At 43.5% G+C, this 25,753-nt stretch overlaps 1 protein-coding gene across 2 annotated transcripts; it reads right to left on the bottom strand.

Moving 5' to 3' along the window:
* Nucleotides 1-12,643: 12,643 nt before the first annotated feature.
* Nucleotides 12,644-25,708, bottom strand: GREM1 (gremlin 1, DAN family BMP antagonist). 2 transcript variants are annotated; one of them, XM_006132689.5, is made up of 2 exons: nucleotides 25,491-25,708; nucleotides 12,644-17,195 (listed from the first exon to the last, which is right to left on the bottom strand). In XM_006132689.5, exon 2 carries the CDS (start codon nucleotides 17,192-17,194, stop codon nucleotides 16,646-16,648), a length of 549 nt encoding a protein of 182 aa, XP_006132751.1. In that variant the 5' UTR covers nucleotide 17,195; nucleotides 25,491-25,708; the 3' UTR covers nucleotides 12,644-16,645. The 2 variants fall into 2 exon arrangements, with proteins under 2 accessions (XP_006132751.1, XP_089634585.1); XM_089778459.1 differs by lacking the exon at nucleotides 25,491-25,708 and adding an exon at nucleotides 24,890-25,011.
* Nucleotides 25,709-25,753: the final 45 nt, after the last annotated feature.

Here is a 25,753-nt window from a genome sequence, read left to right as displayed (position 1 = left end):
AGATCTTGCATCTGACGAAGTGGGTCTTTGCCCACGAAAGCTTATGCTCCTATACTTCAGTTAGTCTATAAGGTGCCACAGGACTCCTCATCGCTTTTTCAGATTAAAATGTGACCCATCAGCTGCACCAACAATGATCGTGCCTGTTATTGACCCAAGGTTTAGTAGATCCCATATAGATGCATAGTATTTTTTTGAAAATAGTAGTTGTCAGATTCCTTCCCTCTCATTCTGCATCTCTTGTCACTGTCCATCATTGTCTTCTGCTTCCCCTCCTGCCCTGTGAAATCAAGAAATCCATTTATCTCCACTGACAACCACGCAAGTCAATGTGGTGCCATGTGTTTGTACAGAATAAAAATTTAAATTAACACCCTTCCCTACTGTGCGCCTCTTCTATTATACCGAATATCTAAGCAAACCTTTCAATCATTTAAAAAGGCTGGTGTTGCAAAAAGTTTTCCAAGTCAGTTAACTAAATGTAGTTGGAACTTAGCATGCCTTGTGACTTAGTTGTCCAGCCTATTCAGACATCCGCGCCTATGAAAACATATGCAATGTATTAATGTCAAAAACAGAAGATAGCGGATACCTTGAAATGATCTGTATGCCGGGTAAACTGAACTGTAGCAGTAAGATGTTAGACCACATTTAAGGAATTCGGTGCCAAGAGTTCTGAAGAGGTTACAGAAAATGACGCAACCAGGCAGGAGCCTTCATATGGGAGAAAGTCTTTGTCTTAACCCTGCTCATTCTTGAAGGAAGATGACTTGGAAACCTTCTTATTCTGCTTAGCAATATGATAGAGTGATAAGAAACATCTGTTGCCCCAAATCCATAGAAAAAAATGCTTACTTTTAGACCATTAAAGGTTTTTCTCTGCTTGTTAAACTGGTATCCTGGCAGGGTGTAAACTGGATTTTGCTTCTTACACTGGCCTTCCACACTTCCAGTGTCATACATGACATATTAGCAAGAGAGCTGCTGCCATCAGTAGGCTCAGCAATGCCAGCTGAATTGGCAGCTACATTTTATTGGAGTCCTGGTGAGAATTAGCTCTTACCTTTGGAATTGTAAAGCTATGTCTACAACTCAGTTAAATACCCAGGCTCAGGCTGCAGGGCTGTTCCATTGGGCTGTTGATGTTTGGGCTCAGACTGGAGCCCAAGCCAAAATGGTGATACTGAAAAACAGCTCCATAGCCTGAGCTTTGTGAGCTGGAGGCAGCTGACAGGGGCCAACCACAGCTGCTTCAATGCAATGTAGCTGTACCCTCAGACTACGGGGCTGGGCAAAGTGAACACATCATATGTCTTTTCCACATCATATGTGTATCTAAGAGAGAGCCCTTTCTGGATGGTGCCTGCAGGGTTTAGAGATGGGAACCTTGGCCTGCCTGTCAGAAAAGGTGTCTGGTTTTGCCTACTGAGTCAGGGTATGTCTACACTGCCACCCTACTTCGAACTAGGGTGGCTAATGTTGGCATTCGAAGTTGCAAATGAAGCCCAGGATTTAAATATCCCGGGCTTCATTTGCATCTTGCCGGGCGCCGCCATTTTTAAATCCCCATTAGTGCGGACTCTGTGCCCACGGCTACACGCGGCACGGAGTAGGTAGTTCGAATTGGGCTCTCTAATTCGAACTACCGTTACTCCTCGTGGAATGAGGTGTACTGGTAGTTCGAATTAGAGAGCCTAATTCGAACTACCTACTCCGTGCCACGTGCAGCCGCGGGCACGGAGTCCGCACTAACGGGGATTTAAAAATGGCGGCACCTGGCAAGATGCAAATGAAGCCGGGGTATTTAAATCCCGGGCTTCATTTGCAACTTCGAATGCCTACATTAGCCACCCTAGTTCGAACTAGGGTGGCAGTGTAGACATACCCTCATTGTGGGAATGTCTACACAGAGTAACAAGCCTGGGGAATGGGGGTGTGTGACCCATGCCTGCAGACTGAGCGTTTTCAAGCCCATGCTTGAGCTTTCATGCCGCATTGGAGATCTGGGCCTCACAACTATGCTGGCATGGCCATACTACACTACCCAAACCTCTACACACTAAGTAGATGTAGAATGGAGGACATATGTGCATTTGGCAGATTGACATCTTATTGACGTTTTCTTTAAATTCGTTTGGATGCCAGTATCATCAGCACAGTCTGTTTATTGTGGCCTGCTGTGATCTGCACGTCTGTACGGTAAAGGACTGGATTTCTGAATCGACACAAACAGCCAGACTGTGCCTTTCTTTGCTGGCCCTGGACCCACATGGGTGAGAGAATGCAGGGATGCTTTGTGTACCCACAGACCATGTCTGGACACCCCTAAGGATGAAGGGGAATTTGGCACTGTGCTCTGTGGGGCAGCTATGGGTAGGTTGGTATTACAAAGCTTGTAAAGAAAAAATAACTTTCCTAAAGTGTGTGGAGCAGTGTTATGCATTTTATAAATACTGCCCATGCATTGTAAGTCAGTTTATAACTTACTCTGATTATTGTAAATTTTTATGAAATTAATTGAGACTGAACATGTGATGAGGTTCAATAAAGTTTTTGCCACTTTTAACATTGCATAGAATCCAATTTGTAACTGTAGCCTTGTGTGCAAAATCAACACGTTATTTTATGCATGTATTTACATACTAGTATAAGAACTCGAAATACAGACTAGATGTCATCAAAATGTGTAGCAATAACCAAACTCTACACCAAACCAGTGAACGATGACATAGAGAACTATTTCTGGATGTCCCCTGGCTCTCTGTTCTCCTTTGCCTTTCTAATGCATTTTCATGTGTGAACCATGGCTGCATTGGCCTTGATGAAATCACAGGGTACAGGTGTCTTTGCTGTGTGCTGTTGTTCTTTGTCTGTGACACGGAATGGTCAACTCTGGACTCATCTAAAAGCTCCATAGTCTGCAGAACACTGGAGGGGACTCAGGATGTGAGGCTGGAACTGGCACTGGAGACCTGCAGTCTAGTAGCCATGAGTGCTAGTAATGACTTTCTGTTGCTCACTGTCTCAATTCCTCCACCTGAAGTCACAATCCATGAATCTCTCCACCAATCTCTCTTTGGCCTATGAATACGCTTGGCAACTTTTTAATTTTTGAAAACTGGACACTCCCCACCCCATCTCTTTCCCTCTCCCCCAAGAGCCTGCCCCACTTCTTTCTCCAGGAGTCATGCCCCTGCCCCGCCTCTTCCTCTGTTGTTTGCTGCTCTCCCTCATTCCTCATGGCTCAATCCTCTCCACCTCCTTCCCTCAACAGCCATGGGTGCTGGAACAATTTGTATTGTGCGGGTGCTGAGAGCCATTGACCCAAACTGCAAACCCTGTATGTGAGGAACACCACTTCAAGCCAGGGATGCTGCAGCACCCCGAGCTGGGCTCCTTCTACTTTGGAACTGGAACTGGGACTGGAGCTGCAGCCTGACAGGGGAGTCTGCTGCCTGTCCACATGATGCAGGTAGAAGGTTGAGAAGGGGCTGGCATGGGTTGATGAGCTGGTGACTTCCTTTTCCCTCCGCTTTCTCCCTCCCACAATAACCAGACTTTTGGTGTCCATTCAGAATATCTGCCTGGACACTAGCAAGTCCCCCTTTTTCCTGAACTTTCTAGTCAAAAACTGGACACTGACAGCCCTACCTGTGCAGCCTCTTTCTCTGTTTCTACTCTTTTAGCTTTCTTATCCTGATACTCATGATACTCACTCTGGATGTTCTGAAACACCAGCTTGCTGATTTGCTTTATCTAGAATCTCATCTATCAGCTCATCTCGGACTCACTTTCTCCTTGTTCTCAGTAGGTGGGTTTGTCCCCACAGGGTCCTGGTGCCATGTGTTTGCCTTGCAGAGGTGGAAGGGCCTTGAACGGAAAGTGAAAGTCTGGCCATGACAAAAGCAGTCACATTTTCCACTGTTTCAAAGGATAATTCAACATTAAATATTACTCTTTTGAGCAAAGGGCTTTATTTTATTCACATAAAAAGCCCCATCACATATTCAATGGAGCAGCCCTGGAAACCACTGTGGTAAAAGACACACACAAAATTCAGATGAAAGAATTTCTACACTCCCTTCATTTTTTCTGGGCAAGGTGGGACTTATGAGGGGGGTGTAATGCCCTAGTTTTTCAATCTAAGGCAGCCTCTGGAAAATATTGATATTCAAGCACTCCCTGATTGGAAGCATGAACTTCTGTTCCAGGCCAGCAGAAGACAGCCATTTTTTTTGTCTCATGATTGTTCAGTGTAGCTCAGAATGAAGGCATCTTGTGAGTCACAGCAGTTGGTCTAATGAATATGCCCCTCCTGCAATGTAACAGAACATGTGAAATTCCTATTCCATGAGAAGTTTGCTTTTATTCGCAGCCAGGAATAGGTGGACATGCATGGTAAAAACCGTAAGATATTATGCTGATATAGCATGGAGAAGCAGTGCAGTGTTCTTGCAAACACCCTGCATCCAAGCACAGACTTGATTGACTGCTAGGGAGACTCCTAACACAGACAGACTGCCATTCTCTGCAGTGATTAGGAAACATATATTTAAGCCAGCAACGTATCATGTATAATCTGGTTTTGTTTGGATTCATAACAGCCCAAGAGAAGCGGAGGAGGGGGGGTGGACACAGATTATAATCCAAGACCGTTCAGGTATGGTTGATTTATTGGGTGTGCTGTATTAGATGGAGGGTACATAAGGCTGCTAACTGTGGAACCCCAAGCTACCCTAGAAACAGTAAACATTTACTAATCAGTGATTGTTTAACTTTCTCATTTCATAATATTCATTTTGAAACCCCTGAGGCTTCAGGAAAGAGGGATGGAGAATGACAGAGAAACGGCGCGGGTTCTGACAGGAATGGAAGCAAAAACCCAGCGCATGTTAGCTACTGACTAGGCCATAAGCTGGAAATCCCTCCCATCCTTATATTAATAACAACAAACTTGGCATCAGACCAAGCTCCGGCGCTGACATATGCTCCGATGCTGTTCTGTAGCAGAAGGCTCCCCACAGGCATCCCCAAACAGTTCCTCTAGATACGGCCTCAGAACATGCAGTAGTGCTGCAGTTGCATAGCCTCTTCAGTTATTAGCCTCAGCATCAGGGTCAGTTTTTATCCTTTTTTCAACAACTGGTTAGAGTGGCCACCTTTGTGGGATGGAAATAAGGGGAAATTACTCAAAAAATAAGGGGCAAGCCACTGATTCCCTTACCATACTGTGTATTTTTCTCTCACATGTATATTTCCATTGCCCTCAGGTATATAATGCAATGATCATATGTTTCAATGTAATGCTTAAAATGGTACTTACTAGTTTTAATACATTTCAACTACATCTTAAAATAAGGGACAGACAATCCCACTAAGGGACACATCAATGCAGTAAGGGAAGATCTCTTAAAATAAGGGGCAGGTGATCTCCCTACTCTCTCTCCTCTGGCAGTGCCTGTGCTGGGGGAAAGGAGGACTATCCAAGTGCCATATCCACTCAGCAGATTGTCACCACTGTGGACGCAGCGATTTCTGGAATTCTGGACCCCAGGTGGGTTTCTTGTACAAATGGCAGGAAGAAAGGGCATTCCCAGAGATGCTCTTAGAAGCCTTAACTTTGCAGTAGACTGTCTCCAGTGGCTTGATTTGCTCTTTGCTTTGTGCTGCTGTCTAGTCAATCCCCACTTGAATATAGTTTTGTTGACATGATCATTTCTTGTGTTCTGGCTGAAGTTGAATATCTTGCTCACCTCACACCAGAAGCTAACCAGCATCCCGCTGTATTCCTCTGGCCAGCTAGTAGCATGCTTGATGCAGGCAATGCTGGCCGTACTCCTACATATCAGGGTACATTGTTTCCAGTTGAATTGTCTGCCTGGAAATGAAGGGTTAAACACAGAGCAGCTGCATTTGAGCCAAGAGATTGCTGCTGGTTCATGGAAAGCAGGTAGGAAATTTTGGAATGGATCTGAGAAGCTCACCTCAAGGAGACTGTGAGATAGTATAACCTGAGTCTGGAGACCCAACCTAGAGTTGCATCCTCACTGCAACATTCCTGGATTTTTTCCCATGGTTACAGTGGGGCTCAGGCTCTGATCTGAGTCCTCTCCCCCCCAAAATAGCAGCAAAACTTGTTGAGCAAAAAAAGGAAAAAAGGAACTGAACAGGGCAGCAAAACCTGATGGGGGGGAGGCTGGGTCGCCTCGCGTCCCCCCTGGAATTTCTTCATGCCCCTCAGTTTGGGAACCCATGGTCTAGACAGTATTTGGTCCTGACATGATGGCAGGGGACTGGACTCGATGACCTCTCAAGGTTCCTTCCAATTCTAGTATTCTGTGATTCTGTGATCTCTTCCCCCAACCCTCAACTCCACTCCTCAGCAGGGTCTATGGGACTGACCCCATAGGAGTTCCTGGCCCACACAGATTGATATCTCTGTGGCTAGAAAGGAGGTTTGCACTTAAACCTGAGTCAGAGTCCAGACTTTGTGTGCTATGTAGACATATCCTGTGATTTATACCTTTTAGGAATCCATTTTGTTTCAGTTTCAAGGAAATAATTTTTACCCTATCATGGTCTCCCATATGCTTTCACTGATAATGGACTTACAGCTACAGAACATGTTTGGCTAGAACCACAAGGGCACTCAAAAGTCAGCCTTGGTTTCAGTTCAACCTGTGTTTGCAAATCAGCAACTTCATTAGACTGGGAGAGAATCCATTTTCAGTGGCCAACCAGGAATATATTATGGTTTCTCAAAGCACTCCATGACACCACTCGTTTTAAAATACCCTAACCATTAGAACACACAAAGAATATTTAACACAACAGTTAAGCTGAGATTAAATATCTACAGTAGATTGTCCTTCACATGCAAAAACATTAATTAATTTGGCTTTCAACACCCCTTGCTAAATATTGCTTTAATACATTATTTTCATTTTATTAATATTTGGGCAAGATGAAAGTTCTACAAGTGTCACACATGTGACATCAGTGCTTCACATAAAAGAATACTTTGTGAGAGCAATATTTAATTTTCTTTTTATTATAAAGTTTGACTTTGTCTCGATACATAGAAGCACAAACAGGGTTCTGTGCGGCACTTTTCATAAATGTCTTAAGTATTTGACACTTCTGATGCCACCCCAGTTGCCTATATATAGATCTGTCTTGTGTAAAGAATTTAAAAAGCATTAGAATGTAGAAATCAAAGCGCCAATAAATTTAAAACCAATCTTATTGTCTGCAGCCTAAAGTGTTATTAAGATCAAAGTGGAGCAAACATCTGGCATTCGCCTTTCTGCAAAAATTAGATCAGATTACCTACCATAGGATTTTAGATCCATTTAGGGAGTTGTTTCCATTGTACATGCAGTTATATTTTTCTTTTTCTTTGACAGATCTAATTTTGTAATCCAAGTCAAACCTCCTCATACATTTGGAATTAAAACAAATTAAACAATAAAATATGGAAATATGCAATTCTCCCTGCCATCTGTTTCCTGAAGGACCTTCAAGGGCCTTCAAATCTTAAGCAGAGGTTCAGTTATCCTTCTTTGGTACTAATTATAATTACCTAGATAGAAACCTATACCACATACATAAAGTACACAAGGCTTTGAAAACCCAAATCCACTTTTCACATAAAAAAATGCTTTAATCAAATGTTTAACTCTCACTCTCATATATATGAAATATAATATAGGTACTTAAGAATATGTATAATATAATTGCATAATTTATCATTATAATATACATATATAGTATGATCTCTCTTGCCATTCATATATAGTTTAAGATGAATTAGCCGTGGCTAGTACATAGTGGTAATTTAAGGATGTAAGACCATTACAGTTTAGTCATCAGTATCTTTAAAAAAAAAAAACCTACACACAGTGGCAATTCTATGTTAAGTTTTAATTTAAAAACAAGCCATACCACCTAATATGTGGGAATGCACCATCAAACAATCTTAACTCTGCCAGGTAGTGATGCCATGCAGTCACCATACAATTATGATTTATACATTTCCATATTCATGGTCCAAGATGACATGGGGCCACGTTTATTCAAACGCTTTTCCTCCTGGTATTACCACTGTTATTACTAGAAAGAGAGATTAGATTTAGGTAAAAATTATAATAGAGATATAGATTTTTTGAACCTTTATACTTTGGGGCTGTCTTAATATGCATTGGAATATAGCTGTTCCCATAAGGCATGCTTTAAAAAAGAAATGTGAACATGATCTGTGGCCAATGTGAAGGTCGATTGCTGATATCTGCAACTGGATAGGTAAATATAGCAGTGGTGGCCCACCAGTGTTAACCCTGGTGAACTTCCGCTGTATTATTGTCCAGCCCTGAGTTCAGTGGTTGCAAGTGATAGCAGATCAAAGTTACTAAGAAAATAAAACAAAGCATGCTGGAAAAGACTAATACATTAAAAGAACTTGTTACAAATAATAATTTGTCACCTTAGATCTTATTTCCAGTAAAGTACTTCTTGGACCAGAGATGTCCTTTTTCACCTGAGTCCAGAAGTTCTCCTCCATTCCTGTCATTACAGTCCTTTTGTTTCCAGGTGTTTTATTGGATCCTTCCAAGGTGGGGAAGCAATCTAAAACCAGTTGCAGACAATCGTTGTTTACTTTCCCTGCCTTATATAGAATTTTCCTAAGGTGGGAAACCTTTGTTTGATTCCCTAATACCTCTGTGGAAAAGTATGGATACATGTCATTGTAGCACATCTGCAGGTAGAAGGCAGTTCTCTCCAACTCAATTGTCTATTGATAACGGTCTATTAGCTATATTTGGCTTTGTTCCTGATGGGTTAGACATAGGCCAGGGCCAGCCCACAACATTTTGGTACCTGAGGCGCGGAGCTCAAATAATGCCCCCCGTACCACCTTTTCTCCTGCCTACCTGTTATGTCTCTTGTGCCCTCCTTCCTCGGGCACAGCACTCCACCATCTCTGTGCATCTAGAGCAGAGAGAATACATATGCACCAGCAGCAGACAGAATTTTCCTCACTCTGGGTCCTAGTGGCGCTCCCCTTCCCCCCTCTCCTCCCCACACACACACAGTTTGGCACTTGAGGCAGCCACCTCAGTTCGCCTCATGGTAAGGCCAGCCCTGACATAGGCTTTTCCCAACATGAACACCTTGGCTAGGTTTACACTATAGCCTTTTTATCGGAAAAAGCTGCGCAAATTGCGCTTTGCAATTTGCGTAGCTTTTTACGGTTGCTTTTCTGGAAGAGGCTTTTCTGCCATTCGCCCCTGTCTAGATGGGCCCAAATGACGGCAAAGCCTCCTCTTTTGGAGGAGCCCTTATTTCTCATAGAATGAGCTACACATGGCTTCCCAAAAATGAGCTTTTGCTCTTCCACAAAAAAAAGCAGAAGAGCAAATGTGTTCCCTGGACGCGGCAGAGTTTTTCCGGGATACCTCCTTGATAGTAAACCTACCGGCTGTGTCTACACTGGCCACATAACCCGTAATAGCTATGGAAATGAGAGAAGTCAGAATAGGGAAATGCACGGGGGATTTAAATATCCCCCGCATAATTTAAAGAAACATGGCCGCCGCTTTTTTCCGGCTTGGGGAAAAGCCGGAAAAGAGCGTCCAGACTGGCGCGATCCTCCGGAATAAAGCCCTATCCCGGAGGATCTCTTATTCCTCTTATTTTGTTACTACACCACTTGCAAGTAGGAATAAGAGATCCTCCGGGATAGGGCTTTATTCCGGAGGATCGCGCCAGTCTGGACGCTCTTTTCCGGCTTTTCCCCAAGCCGGAAAAAAGCGGCGGCCATGTTTATTTAAATCCCGCGGGGGATATTTAAATCCCCCGTGCATTTCTCTATTCTGACTTCTCTCATTTCCATAGCTATTACAGGTTATGTGGCCAGTGTAGACACAGCCACACTCAATATTCCTAACTTCAGATACAGAATGTGTCCATTCATACAAACAGAATATGTACTTTCAATGGATTACAAGCTTTTTAGTAATAAAGTCTGTGAAATATGTTGCATAAAGCATATTTGAGTTATGTCATGCTCCTATTCATAAGTATATTCCATAAAGAATATGGAGTGCAACGTCACAGTACTCAGCATAGTTTTTTGGTAATAAAGAAGGACTAGGCTTCAGAGACCTGCACAGTAGTCTCATTTCTTTTGCAAATCACTTGCTTTTTCCTGTGAGCCAATAACTTAGGGCTAGTTTGAAGCTTTAAGCTCAGTTCTGTGTAGGGGATGGTGCACAATTGTGCTGTCCTGCTAAGGCTTTTGTTACTGCACCATTACCACCCCCTCTTTGGGTGCAGTTTACCTTCTCCATCATACACTCTGCTGGGCAACAGGTGGGCACTGAACAATGGTGGTGTCCATTCACTGTCCCTCTACTCCTATTCGTTTGGGGGGGGTGTCAAATATGCACCTCCCACTCCGAGTCACAAACCAGATGATCCTCAATATGGCTGCATGGTTTAGGAAAGTAGGAAAAAGAATTCTTATTCCAACCTTCTGGTATGGGATATCATCTTAGGTTTATTGTTGTTGCCCACGCTGGGCCTCAGCATTCTTGTCTAGGCAATGCTCAACATGGCTAAGCACTATCTGAGCTTTAGTTGAAAGGAGGTACATAAGTGCAAAGTGTACAAGGTTCAAACCATTGATGATTGGAGCCTTGGGCACATAGGACCCCAATAACAAGCTAGTGATGGATGAATGTGGAGTTGGCCAATGCTATACTTGGCTGATGCAGCAACTCATTGTGTCGCACACCATCAGGTGGTTGAGGGACTGCTACATACAACATATCAACAGACACTAGCAATATCAGGAGGGATGAAGAGGAGCACCAACAAGAATCATAGTCAGGAAGGTAATTCAAATATTTCCCTGATGGAGTGTATTTTCCAACAGACAACCTACCCTAAATTATGACTTACTAAGGCCAACGCTCCACTAATCGATATTTTTGCTTCCCACAACTAACTCTCCATAAAACTTTGTGTGTAATGTACCTGAATACTCAATTAAAATATCTAAACTCTATTGTTATAGTTACATGCCTGAATTTGGGTTATTGCGGATTGGGTACTATATGTATTCTATGACTTTTAAGCAAAACTTTTATTTTTAGCTAATCTAAGCATGACTCCCAAATATCCAGAATCTCCTTTTCTTTTAACTTGTATCTTAGGTATATTTTTTAACATTAGCATTAATACAAATATTTAACTGTAATGGTTTGTTGTAACATAAACAATGGGCCATCTGCCCTTAAAGCCATCCATTGGCTATAGTCAGAGTGACTGCAAGTGATTTCCTCTTCATTTTACATCCATTTCTAAAAAAAGATTTGCAGACCTGAATTCCATCTGGCAGCTCTATTGCTATCGGGTTGCACCCATGTTCCGACCCCAAAAGAGTCCAACTGAATTTTAAACTAATATATTTATTCTTTTTACAAACTTTAAAAGCACGAAAGAATTAGAGGAGAACTACAACACACGTACAGGATAATTCAATGTTTATACACAACAAAACAATTATCACACAGTCTGGGTAAAACCTAAATTTTGTACCATTCTAAAGTGCAGACGTAGACATCAAGTCCCCATCAATAACTAGGTTCTTCCACCTTTTCAAATGGAAGCCAGCCCATCTTACACCCAGCTCCATTGTCTGTTCTAATCACAATACTTTTCCCTGAGTGCTGGCTCTCTCTACCCAGCCCCAGTCTACAATAGTGTATTTCTGTACATTCCAATGTAATTCAATTGCTCTCCAAAGAACATAACTCTGAAATTTATCATCACCACCTGGCTGTTCAGTGATCCATGTTAAAAGAAGTAGTAGTCTTAGCTCAATTCTTAGTGGGACAGTGATCATTATCACAGAAGCTGGCAGCCCACGTGTCAGACAACATCACTGACTCCAGTAGGATTGGGAATGAATTACTCCCCCACACTTCACTGTGGGCAAGTGTAAACCAGACAGGTTAAAGTGGGCAAGCCTACATTGCTACAAGCCATGTCTACCCATTCCATGGGGAACCTAAAGGAATCCAACCTCTATAGCTATGCGTCTGGTACTTTTCCCAGAGATAAATTTCATTTTAAAATCTTCTAGGTTTATCCTTATGTTTCATCCTTTATGTTCCTATTCATAGCTCTTACAGTGTTGGCAGTAGGCACGTTGACTAAAGTACTGCATGTGCTTTGTGAAAAAATTGTGGAGCATGAAATAAATAAATGGAATTATCACTAGCATAAAAGTAGTGTAAGGGGTTGAGCTTTGTCCACAGTGTCTAACTCCAAAGCCTCAGCATTTCAAGTTTGATTTAGAGTGTTGAGCTGTCATTATGGAGTTTACAAGGGGAAAAGTGTGAATAAGGATTGAGATTTTCCTTCTATAAATTATTGAGGGACGTGGGGTCTGTGACGGATCTCATTTAAAAACCTTATTGAAGTAGCCGTGGTGAATGATGGTGCCATTGCTTGTCTCATTGTCATAATTTAAGGCCTTTTTTAATTACAAGAAACCACAGAAGTCAGAGTTCAGTACAACAGATCCAGCATAAGATGGAAACTCAGAGAAGTGAGAAAAAAATAAAACCAATAGACGTGGATTGACAAAGATGTTTTATTTATTTGTTAATAGTAGTTAAAATGAGATACAAAATGCTGGGGTAGGGAAGACTCCACTTTTATTTCATTGCAAAATAATTACAGTATCATTTTTAAACCAAGTTTTGCTTCATGAGACTGAGACTGAAAATACTACAGCCTTATGTTATAGTGTCAGTGGGGGGAGAGATTTAAATACACATTGTGGTAGATATTACATGTCTTGTGTAATTGCAGAACTTTTAATTACCAAGCAATAACTAGCAATTCATAAAAGTCTGTGGTATGGTATTTACATTTGCTTTTGTCTAAAAGGGGGGAGGGAGTTCCTTTATGATCTTTACATAGAAAACTGACTGTTACTTTATGCACCTCTTAAAAGCTTTAAAATTTTTGCTTCAAAAAGTGTTAACTTCTAAGGAACATTAAATAAAGGAGCCAAAACCATTTAACACTTTGCCTGCTGGCTACAAAGTGTAGGGGCTTAAGCCCAGACCCTCAAAAATATTTAGGTATCTGTGAGGATATAATCCTTAGCAACCTTGAGCAAAATCATGGCCCTTTTAATGTCAATAGAGTTTTGTCATTGACTTCAATGCGGGGCGTGGGCAGAATTTCACCCCCAGCTGTGCATCTGCTCACTGGATAGAAACAGTAACTAGTTTAAAGCTTTCAGACAAGTTTCAGAATTATTTTTTGTTTTCTCCTAAATACCAGCTGGGAAGAAGTCATTTAAAGGAAAAACAAGCCCCCTGTCATATCAATGAAAAAAACTTTGTATTAATAATAGCATTAAATATCCATATCTTTGTAACTATTCACATTCCACACAGTGGAAATTTTCCGCCTGTAACTCCAGATTTTAGTTTTTAAAATCTACAAAGAAATTCTCAGAACCTCTAAATCAGAAGATGCCAGATCCTATGTGTACATTCTAATATTATGAATCACTGACCTGCAATATTAGTGTTACAGATGGAGACGCTGTGGATCTTACAGTAAAAATAGATTAAACGCAGAAATGTAGGCTATGACCAATAACTGTGTGGCACAGTGTATAAGAGCTTTGGCTTTTAACTAAATGACAACACAATCCTGAATCTGTGATATGCCAATGCTGTTATTACCCTTTGGGGGCAAAGAGAAGTGGTACCTTCCTTAACTGGGATGCTCTGATTCGGCAACATCCATGGTCCAGCAGGACCACAGATGTTCCTGGACCACAGAGCCCAGGTATAGGGAGGTCTGGCCGCAGGGCAGGAGCATAGCGGGCGGGGGGGGGGGCAGCAACTCATTTGGGATCCCCATGGGGAGAGGGACAGGAGGTATGGCAGGGAGACCTGAGCCCAGCAGTTAGGCAGTAGCGGGGGGACTGGCAGCAGCTGTAGAGCTCTAGCCCTGGCCAGAGCTTCAGCCCCGGCAGTGGCCATGGAGTTCCAGCCCAGAAGCTTCAGCACCAGGAGCCATGGCTGGCCAGGCTGGAGCTCTAGCCGGGAGCAGCCTATGGAGGGAGGGGGACCTACACTGGTCCGGCAAATTCCCTCATTCGGAACTGGTCAAGTCCCGAGGGTACCAGACCAGGGAGGTACAACCTGTAATACAATAATTGTCTCTCTCAGAGTGTAGATGGAAAAGAACATGTGTCTTGCTTTGAAATTAAGGCCCTGTATGCACCTCTGGTGTGAAGATGTGAGGAAGCACAATTGTTAAAGTACTGCCTGTGCATACGGACATAGAGAAAAGGCAGATCAACGGCAGGCTGTGGCCTAGACTCGAATCCTGTTTGCGCAAAACCCATGGGCCTCATTTTCTCTCTTCCACTGATTTTATATGAGGGTAACTTTGGCTGCTACCTTCATTGGGGTTATTCTTGATTTAGGGCCCAATACTGATACTAGTGACAGAAAGAGGTCTTTCCACTGATGCAAAATCAGACTGAACCCTATTTTGGGGGAGGTGCTCAGAGGCTGCCATTCCCTAGGACATACTTCTTTGCCTTCACTGTGACACTAATGCTTGTGGAAGCACACTAACTTCCCCTTCACACACTGGGAGCCAAGGCTGGAGCGCAGGCAGCAGCCTAGCTGCTCAATAGATTGTGGAAGGGCAGATTGGGGGATGAGTTGCCTTTGATGCAGCTCTGCTGGAATCTTCAGATTTTCCTGCAAGACTTTCTGTACTTCTAAAGGTTTCCATAGCCTGGTCCTGAACTCCTCCTTCCCCTAAGGGGAGAATGCCAGGATAACCACACAGGTGAAGCACATGGATTTGTAAGAGTTACTATACCCCTCCCACAGCTTTTTCCATAGAAGGGAAGCATTTAGCCCTTAACTTTCAGGAAATTCTCTTTACTTAGTCCAAATCCTGTTTAAATGCAAGACTGTGGCAAAGGATATAAAAAGCAGATTATTGCTGGCAAGGCTCTGCATCTCTTTTTCAACAAACTGCATGCCTGTGGCAAAGCTAAAATAACAATAACAATGCAGTGTTTACTAGTCATGCATGCCATTTCTTTTGTCTCGTGTGGTTATTGCATTTGCAGTCACATGATGCTTGTAATTTTTGCTTTGCTCTTTATATGCTAAATTATTGCCATTTTGTGCTTGAACTTTTGTGATTTGTATATGGTGAGAGAGAGAGAAAGTACAGATACACAAAATACATAACTTCATTGGGTGTGCATATATACCCACATATGTAGATAGAGACTGTATATATACATATTACATGTACAGTACAGACACACACATAAATATAGAAAGCAGCTGATATGTGACTTCAAGACCATAAATAAATCAAGAGAATCTGGTGACAAGAGAAGGATCTTAATTGATTTAGACTGTCATTAGAATTCATAATTTCTTTTCATTTTATATAACAAATGAATTTGTCTATAAATTAAAGCAAAAAAGTAACAGAAGAAAATGTCGTCTCTTATTCCTTTGTCTTTCTCATCTTCCTTCTCGTCCCTTTCCTCTCCTTCCTGCTAACTCTTAAGACTTCTTTTACCATCTAGCTCTGTGGTTATGTCTTCCCTTTCTATGCCCTCTTGGTTCTTACTCCCCCCTGCCCCCAATTCCTTCCTGTAACATTATTTTCTTTAATAAGAATGGCATAATAGAAACTGACATAAGTATCACTTTTAGGGTGTGTCTAAACTACAGAGGGGTTTGGGGTTTTTTTTTTTTAGAAAAAAGTAGCCTTTTTTCAAAAAAAAAAAAAAAAAAAAAAAAAAACCTTCTCCTGTGTCTAGACTGCCACTGTGTTCTTTTGATATTAAATCAAAAGAACACAGAGGGTTCTTTTTGACTGCAGTAAACCTCATTTTATGAGGAAGAACACCTTTTTTCGAAAGTGCATTCTTGAATGAAAAAAGGGCTTTTTCGAAAGAGAGCTCCAGCCTGCCTGGGTGCTCTCCTTTTAAAAAAGCGGCTCGCTTTTTAGAAAGATGTGGTTGCAGTCTAGACGTTCTCTTTCGAAAGAGGTTTGTAGTCTAGATGTAGCCAAAGTGAGTTTTCATCTATGGCTGCACCCCTTTTAACACTGGTTACTTTAAATTTAGGATCAAATTCATGCTTGGGATCTTCTAAATGCCTCTTATTTGATATTTCTTTTCGTATTGTGAAAGTGAATAATACGGTCTCCAGTGACGCATTAGCAAAAAAGTCACAGCTGCACTGAACCCAGTAAGCAGGTAGAATGTGAGTGTATGCGAAGGGTCCTAATTCGTAGATTTGATATTAAGCCTGTGAGTTTCATAGGCCTTTGGTGATATTCACACCTGAATTAAATGTTTTTACTATAGTGAACATTCATATACTTCTGCATACAGATACACAGTCTCACACACACACACCCCAACCATGTTTTGGGTGATTCATTCTGGTTTCTGTCAGTTGTGTCCAGCCTCACCAGTGTGGTAGTTATGTCATTCACTCTTATCCTGGCAAATACGATTGCCTATGCCTGGAGTGTCCTATGTAATAATATTCTGCAGAATCTAGTCCAAATCTATGGATATACACCGACATTCCTTGACTCGTGTAATTCTCTTCTTCTTTCTGGGGGGCTGAAGTTCGGGACAATTGAGTGTAACTGTCATAGTGGTGAACTTCTTAGGTTTGCAGAAGGAACAGGACTGAAAAGAGCCTTCCTCTTTGCGGACGTGCCTTGGGATGTAAAAGGAATTGCACTGGCCATAGCAGAATCTGTTGATAATAGTGTGACTATTGCAGCCTTCTTCATGGATGGTTTGTTTGAGGGGCTGAGTTTTGCACCAATCCCGCTTAAGATACTTGCGCTCAGTGACATGTAATGCTTCCTGGCTAGACTCCAGCACCTCTTCAGCAGGCATTGGTGTGCCCCGGTCTCGGTTCCTTGAACCTGGCTGCTGTTTTGTCTGTGTCTGCTCTGAATCGTTGGGCTGATCCTTGTCTGGAGGAGGGATGGCTCCCTGAGATCCACGGTTCCTCTTTTTCCCTTCTGCTGGGAGTATCAGGAGTCCAGCTAGAAGAAGCAGACCACCAACAGCATACACTGTGCGGACCATCCTAGGTAGGGAACAATGAGGAAACAAAACACAATAGTGGATTTCATATGCTATCTGCAAGTGTACAATATTTCCTCTGGTCTAACAGAACAGTGCATCAAAGCAGAGAGGTACCCAGCCTTTAATAGCTGGGGAGACACTTTAGCATTAAATGGAATTCCATAGGTCTACAAAACATAGTGATCCTATTTCAAAAGTCTCTAGGTCACTCTGAAGGGAGTCTAATTGTGTATAGCATGTATCTTCTTTCACTCCCCCTCCCCATGTACATTACACTAGTTTAAGTGGCTTCATTCTCTTCTCTCCTCACACCATTTTCACTCCGGTGTAACTCTATTTGCCTTAAGGACATTATTCCTGATTTACACTAGTGGACGAGAGGAGAATCATGCTAAAAATGCTATGTTTACCTAAACTCCCTTTGCTTAGTAGTGTATAATCTACACCCTATCTACTCATTTCACAAGCATTAGACTTTGGTCCACTGCATGTGAGTCTAAATTGGTTAGCCCTTTATTAAGAATAGTAACATGAAAAGCAGCTAAGGTTGTCTGGCTCTTTGGCCTGCTGTACAGACAAGAGTCCTTTAGTCTAGACAATGGTATAGAAAACTTCATAGCTCTGAATTTGGGCCAGCATGCAACATATGAGGAAAAAAGTCTAAGATTCAAGCCAGATTGTGAGGGGGTTCTTTCCTGTTAGGGGCAAACCCCGTTATTGTGTGCATTCCCCATTTTCCCACCTCCTGAAGAAAAGCAGCCAATCAGGAATACTGCAGGAAGCAGGGCAAGCTCTTTCTTCCCCCAGGAACCAAAGCTGTTCTCACAGGAGGGGATAGATAAGGGATGAGCAGAACGAGCCCAGCAACTCTGTTCCCTCCTTTACCCACCTCTTGGAAGAAAAAGGATCGATCCTCTCTGCTCCTCTATCTCCCCTAGGCCTCCCTGCAACATTTGAGTTGGGAATGGGAAGAGGAGTTAAAAATCCCTGGAGTTGCAGGATTAGATGTGAGATGAGGGAGGGAAGTGGAACAAATGCAGGGACAGAATTAATGGAAGGGAAGTGGACAGAACTGATGTGAGGCTGAAGGTACAAAATTGGTGGGAGCAGGTGCAATTATTGGCAGGGGAATGGATAGATGTAGGGGTGATAATATCTTCCTCACATACTTTGTTTAGACCACTCTAAGCCCTGGCCATTGCATTGATGTGACTCAGTGTCATGATATATCATGCCTTAGCTCCCCTTCCTGTGACTGATGGCACAGGTGGTATCTTCCCTGCCTTCTACTAGCTTGGCTGTGTCTAGACTGGCAAGTTTTTTCGCAAAAGCAGTTGCTTTTGTGGAAAAACTTGCCAGCTGTCTACACTGGCCACTTGAATTTCTGCAAGAACACTGACTTCCTACTGTCAGTGCTTCTTGTGGAAATACTATGCTGCTCCTGTTCGGGCAAAAGTCCTTTTGCGCAAAGCTTTTGCACAAAAGGGCCAGTGTAGACAGCTCAGATTTGTTTTGCACAAAAAAGGCAATCTGGGCTTTTTTGTGGAAAAGCGCATCTAGATTGGCACAGACGCTTTTCCGCAATAAGTGCTTTTGCGGAAATGCATCTATGCCAATCTAGACGCTCTTTTCCGCAAATGCTTTTAATGGAAAACTTTTCCCTTAAAAGCCTTTGCGGAAAATCATGCCAGTCTAGACGTAGCCCTTCTGAATGTCTCTTTTCTATCTAAGCTCTCCTGGTGGCTGCCATTACTTGCACAAGATCCTTTTTGCCACCAGACCAAGGTGAAGAAACTCCGCCACTGCCATGAGCTCAGCACTTCCTACATTGTATCAGGGAGTGGCAGGAGCACTCCTGTGATAATTGTTCCACATATTCTGACATATTCTGCCTGAGACTAAGACAGATTACATAGCTCTTACATTATTTGACCGGTGCTCTATCTAGAAAGCTACAGTCTGAGAATCACTGCCATAAAACATACATGCTAATTTCTTAGTTACTGGTACTTCCAAAATTGCATGGCACATTTATATTATAATGTTCACAGATGTCCCTGTTTGAAGAAATTGAAGAGGTGGAGTTAAGAGTCACTGGGTTTGCAAAGATATTATATGATGTATAGACTTGCTTGTGGCACTAAGATATTATTTAAGTATTTTTAAATAAATTGTTAGTGTGCCCAGAGCTTGGGATAGGCAAAATAAGCTAACTGCATTCATTTTATTTTTAATGTATCAGTGTGTGCTTGTTTGAAAGAAACTTTGTACATAAATAGATTGAAATGCAACAAATATGACACCACGCCGAGCATTGTAGCTTGATCCTAAGGATAATGAGGAAGGGTTGTTTTAAATATCTAATTAAAATACTGAACAAAACATGCAGTTTTAATAACCTTGATTGGGAAATTCTAACTGATGGTAACACTGCATAATTTCAAGTGTCAACTTGCACAGAACATTTTCTGACTTTTTTCAGTTTATAGTACAACCTCATTGTTACTCAGACAGGGTTCTTTTTTAATTTAGTTTCCATATTTCATCTTTAAACTAGTTTAAAAGAAGACTAGTTATAAAAAACTTTATTTTTCCAGGAGACCAGAAAGAATCCACCCAGGGTGTTCCTATCTCTTAGGCGAGTATGTGTGCGTCCACACTATAATTAGACAGTATTTTAAAGTGTGTGTTATTTACTCAATATGGTGCCAGAACCTTTAAAAATAAAGTCATTGTTGCATGAAATAGAAAATTACATGTTCGTCTCTAGGCAGCACAAGAAATTTCAGGTATTTGTTTAGTTTTTCTGTTGTTCAATTGGTCTTTGCCAATGTACTTATTCCTAAAAAGGTGATACATCATTTTTGTTTTTAAATTGGTCATCTGTGTGTCACTCCCTTTCTCTCCCCTCTGGACTCCCCCTTTTTTTAAAGGATCTGTAAATAGCAACCTGTGAATGGCTATTCCAATCTATCATATAGGACCCAGCCCTGCAAACAGTTACTACTAAGTTTAGTTTCCCCCCCCCCCGCCCCCACCCCATTAGTGGTAAGCACTATGACTCCAGCTTCAAGAAAGCATCTTTATTCAGAAAGCACATAAGGCTGTACTTAAGGAAATTGAAATGCATATACTTAAGTAGTGTCTTGAAATGTAAGTATGTTAAGCAGCAAGTATTTACAGGATTGAGGACCTCTACTCCCTAAGAATGCAAAACACTCTTTGTACATATTTAAAAGGTAGATTGGGTCATCATGAAAATTAGTGGCACAGAAAACATCTTTTCAAAATTGAATGTATTACAAAAAAAACCATTCAGAATAATAAAATTTAATGTGATCATTCAGGGTTAGATTGTGCCTTAAACTGCACCATCCCAGAGTAGCCTGGGCAGGGAAGAGAGTGTTACTTGTTTACTTTGTAAGGATGTCACAGCCCTTCCAAAGGTGCAATTTATTTTCCTCTGGGCACCCATCTGTCTTGGCTTATCAACATAATGGGGTGTGTCCATCTATGACTCCACCCACTCTTTGCCCCACAAGGATGACATCTAAAGAGCAGTTCCTACATTTTATACAAGATCAGAGATAATGCCCACATAGAGAAGATTATTCATCCTCATGGCCTTATAAATAGCGGGAAAATGTATCTACTTATGTACCAGAGTCTTATCAAACTTTAATTGTGTAGAACTTTCTATATTGCAAAAAATATGTGCAATAAGGTATCCAGATCGTTTCTTATTTGAAATGTGATCAAACAAAATCTCTCCTTAAATAAAGGACCTGGTTCCTTATACACCATAACTTCACCTTCTTGTCTATAATGGGGCTCATGTCATGTGGTACTAGGCGCATTTATCTTAAATGCCAAGTTTCTACAAAATGTTCAAAAGCAAGTTGTGACATTCTGGGTATTACAGAATGTAATACTGGCAGAATCAGAAACATTAACTGAAAAATCTCCTTAACAATTCAGTAAATACAAGCTACAAATATAAACCCATTGACTTCCATGAGAGGTGGATCAGCCCTAAGATCCAACAGCATGAAAATGGTTAACAAAATTCCTGAAAAAAAAAATCAATTCTTCCTTAACTGCCAAAATTCAAGTATAGAGTTCTGATTTTCATTTGTTGTACATGTCCAATCCTAAAGCCAGCAGAAGGCTTTATAAGATCTTCAATGGGAACAGAATTGTGGGTCTAGAGCACACATATATTGTGCTCTAGATTTTTCAGAGGCTAGACTCTAGTCACCCAAAAAGATCAAGGAATTTAGTGAATTAGTCATGGCATCAGTTTGAAGCATTTTTATGTTTCTTCTGCTTCATTATTAAAAATTATGTGTGAAGTTTTTTTGGTTTATGTATACTTTCTGCTATTGATTAAGGATCTTAAACAGTCAAACTTAAAGGCATTTTAGTTTCATTGTGAATTCCTACAATAGTGCTGAAAGATTACTATAATGCAGCTTGCATAAAAATGTGGGGTAGAATCCTGGCTACACTGAAGTCAATGGCAAACTTTCATTAACTGAATCTAATGAGAGATTATTATGGGAAATTCCCAAAATGTATTTGCATAAGATGCAGGACTGAAATAATTTTTATAGTAGGGGTACTGAGAGCCATTGAACCAAACTGGAAACCATTTCAAGTGACAACACCTAGCATCCCTAGTTTCAGCACCTATGATAAAATGTGATTTAACAGGTTTACTAAATGACCATCATATATATCCAAGGAAACAATCAGATCACAACTTCTTGGCTAATATGCAGAGTAAGGAGGTTTGTTTCATCTCCTGTTGTCTCCCAAGAGCAAAATATTTCTATTCACAGTTTATTTATACAAATTGTAGTACTGTCCTTGCTTAATGTTCCAGTAATGCTTAGGTTTGAAATACATGAAAAGCAGTGGAAGGGGATATCCATAAAATTACCAATTAATATTTACCCATGTTAGATTAACAAAACCAAAATTTATATTCAATGGTATTTCAGATACATGGAGTTACTTGTCATTTTAATGTAAGTAAGGTTTTAGGAAAACCACTCTACTGACTGTCAAATGGAAATGGAGAATAATACAGACGATAAAATTGAGTGCCCTTAAAAATCCCATCCTTGATCTATTAAACTACAGTTCCATGGGCATCCAGGACTAAAACTCCATTGTTCATCGTGAGTATAGGACTGGGCCAGATCCAAACTTGCCTTCCCCATGGGAGTAGTCCCATTGTTTTCAATAAACCTATGCCTGTCAGTTAAACTAGTGGGATTTTGCCCCACATCCATTGAAAGGATTGATGTGGTTTTGCGGTAGTAGACAGTAATATATATTCAAAGGCTGATTCTAGGGAATGCCTTGTTCAATTCTGGCTTGCATAGCAAAGACAACAACAAATATCTGTACAGCTAGGCAGAACCAGAAACATTTGAGCATGAGTGTTACTTCTTATTTATAATCAGCATCAAATATGCATGCTTTAGATATTTCTCATTAGACAACAGCAGAGAGGCAATAGTTGTTAATACCAGTGTGTAAAATGCAAAGGAAGCTGGGGCTAAGAATTGGCTGCCACTCAGAGTTCTGACTACCTCACAAAATATCTAACTAAACTCCAAAAATTCCAAAAGGCCGCCTGGCCAAATACATTGTTGAGCTGGCCATAGCTTTTATGAATCTGCAATGCCCTTGGAGCTGAGATTTAAAAGCAATGTATCTGCATCTCATCTATACTTTAACAAAACAAGATTCTCTTTGCATAAGGGGGGGGGGTATTTATCGGGAAGAGGCTCCTTGTGTTAGTCCCATTTCCAGAACTGGGCTGTATGGTTAAAGAGAGCAGTTTTCTGAGGAAAAACACGAAGTGATGCTATAGATTTCAGCCGTGCACCCTCTGCTTTCCGGCTACCAGAGCAGTGAAGTGGTCTGCTGCCGCCCTGGCCTATCAGTCTGGCTTCCACACGTGTAATCCCCCCCCCCCCCCCCAACCTCACCAGAATACCTAGCCGAGCCTTGATTGTCATGAACTACAACCCCGATCGCAGCCAGCTCCCTTCATAGCACCATTTGGGCGTGGGGAAGAAAGGGGGGAGAATATGTGGGAGAAGTGTTTGTGATGCACCCGCTGTTTTCAGGTTGTTCCACATTAAACGATCCACTTTAACTCATGCCCTGCCCTGTGGTATCGTACTCGTGCGAAACTTCCCCCTGTTTCGAAGGGATCTTTGCTCCTCTATATAATATTTTTTAATCAGACCTGAGATATTTATGAACCATGCTGGGTCCGTCATATCTATGGCATATTCTGCTGGACAGGGGCGGCTGGTGCAAGCGGGGGGAGAGGTCCAGAGAGGGTCAGGGGGATGCGAGACCTTTACCAATTATATTTTTTGCGGGGCCAGAAAGGGCGGCGCCACCACCGCCACCCCCACCGCTACCACGAGTCACCTGTGCTGCTGCTGGATTAAACCTTAACCAAGGCGATGAAGGAGCAACCAAATGGCACCAAGGCCAGGGCGAAGCCACCCCCTTTCCTCCGAGCCGCTAGCGGGCTGGCAGCAGGGAGAGGGGTCGCAAAGCAGCGCTCCCGGTACCAAGAGAAGAGAGGCCGAAGGCGGGGGAGGGGCCTCACTCCTGAGCTGTGCATGGCCCTGGGGACCAGTGCTGGGAGAATGGGGAGTTCCCTTCCCTCGGGGTTCAGAAGGGAGAGGGCTGGCGCCGGCGGGCTCAGTCAGTCCCAGAAATGGCTTGTGCAAGCCGCAGCCTGAGAGGCTTTGAAAGCGTCTCCAACCCTGTGGCCAGGGGGCTGCGCAGGGCAGGTGCCCGGGTTGCGCGCGGCGGAGACGTGCTCGGAGTGGGGAGGCGCAGGACAGCAGTGGCTCGGCTCCCGCGGGGCCCACCACGCAGCAGGGGATGGAGAAGAACACTCCGCTCAGCTGTGTGCCCCGGGGTCTCAGGCGGGACCGGGCGCCCTGGGGCAGGCGTGGAGGACAAGGGAGCCGAGCCAGCGCTTCCCTCTGGGATCCGGGCGGGCCGGGAGTGCTGGGCTGGCCCCCAGTGGTGCCTGTAGCTGGCACCGCCGCGGGGCTCAGCGCGGCAGCTCGCAAAGGGGGGGACGGGAGCGGCTGGAAACCCCGGGGGCTAGGCTGGGGCCAGGGCGCAGAGACCTGGCCAGCGGAGGCAAGGCCGGGACAGACCCCGGCTGGCCGCTCCCGGCGGGACGGGGATTTGTGCGGCGTGAGGAAGCGCCCGGGCTGGCACAGAGCTTTGAACCCAGCGGTGCTAATCCCGCTCCACGTGAGGGCTCCTGCCGAGTGACCAGACGCGGTGAACTAGGACACTTCCCGGCCCGCCGCAGCCGGCTCCGCGCTACCTAGAAGGGTCGCCACGGGCTGGGACCCCGCGCGTCTTACGGCGCCTTTGGGGTGCGAGCGAATCAATAGTGCAGCGTCCGGCGCTTCCTGCTGTCCTGGGCTAATGCAAACAGCCCCTCTGCGCCCCAGGCTCCTCTGGAGTCTCCTGCCGGCCGGCTGGGAGGGGCAGGTCAGCCTTGAAATAGACACGCTTATCTAGCCTCCGGGTGTGCTCTGTAAAGACAATCCCCGCAGATCCCTGCACGCTCCCCCACCCCGAGCCGGGCTCGCTTGGGGTAGCTGAGCTGCCACAGCCCGGAGGGAGCCGTGGTACCTGCGAGCCTCCAGCTATGATCAGTGCTTTCCCTCCATGACCTCCCCCCAGCCTCTCTCGCAGATGCCGGGCTGGGATTTTGCTGCACGTCTGGTGGGCGCCGAGTCCAATTTGCGGGGAATGATGCTGTAGGCGGAGATGACAGGCAGAGCTAATTGGGCTTTTGCAAGTCTGGTGTTTGCCTAGGGAGATAAATATAATAGCGCCCTAATCTCGAGTGTTGCGAGTGGAAATGCCTTTCTGTCTGCTCGGCGGCATCTGAGCGGGCAGGGCAGGGCGGGGGAGGCAGTGTCACTCCTGGGAAGAGCTGTTCGCAGAAATCAAAGGGCTGCAGCGTTGTGCAAGACGGTAATTAATTAAGGGCTGTGTCGTTTCAAGACGGGGCGAGAGAAGGGGGGAAGCGAGAAGAGGGAGAAAGAGGCTTGATCAAACCAAAGATCAGAAGACTGGCTAAATAGCACCGCTGGGCCAGATGTGCCCCCGAGATCAGTGCTGAGGCTGTGCTAGCACCGCGGTTTGTCGCCTAAAGAGCTTGTCCGTTTCCATGCCCCGGAGGAGCCTGTATAAAGAGAGATCGGCGAGGACTAATCGCCCCCCTCACCTGCTCTGGCGGCTGCTCGCCCTCCGCTGCGGTCTCTGTTCAGCTGGAGCGGTGAGTTCTCTTGCTCTGCACAGGTCTCCGGCCTGGGGTGGGTCACTTCGCTGGCCGGCTAGAGGCTGCAGTGGGATAAGAGCCTGGAGCTGCCAGGGAGTCCATATAGAGGGAGTCTCGGGTCTTGATTACAAATTGCAGCAGCGCCGAGCTGTCTCCCATTTAAATGTCTGCCAGCTGAGATCTGCTCTCCAAGCCCCTCCAGATCATTG

The sequence above is a fragment of the Pelodiscus sinensis genome, chromosome 5 (genome assembly GCF_052426305.1).
Source record: "Pelodiscus sinensis isolate ZL-2025 chromosome 5, ASM5242630v1, whole genome shotgun sequence".
NCBI classification, from domain to species: domain Eukaryota; kingdom Metazoa; phylum Chordata; order Testudines; family Trionychidae; genus Pelodiscus; species Pelodiscus sinensis.
The sequence above is the reverse complement of the archived record's forward strand: the minus strand, read 5'-3'. Positions and strand labels throughout refer to the sequence as shown.

Bases quoted from the DNA above. Each gene is read 5' to 3' on its own strand.
- GREM1 (XM_006132689.5), bottom strand. From the start codon at position 17,194: ATGGTCCGCACAGTGTATGCTGTTGGTGGTCTGCTTCTTCTAGCTGGA.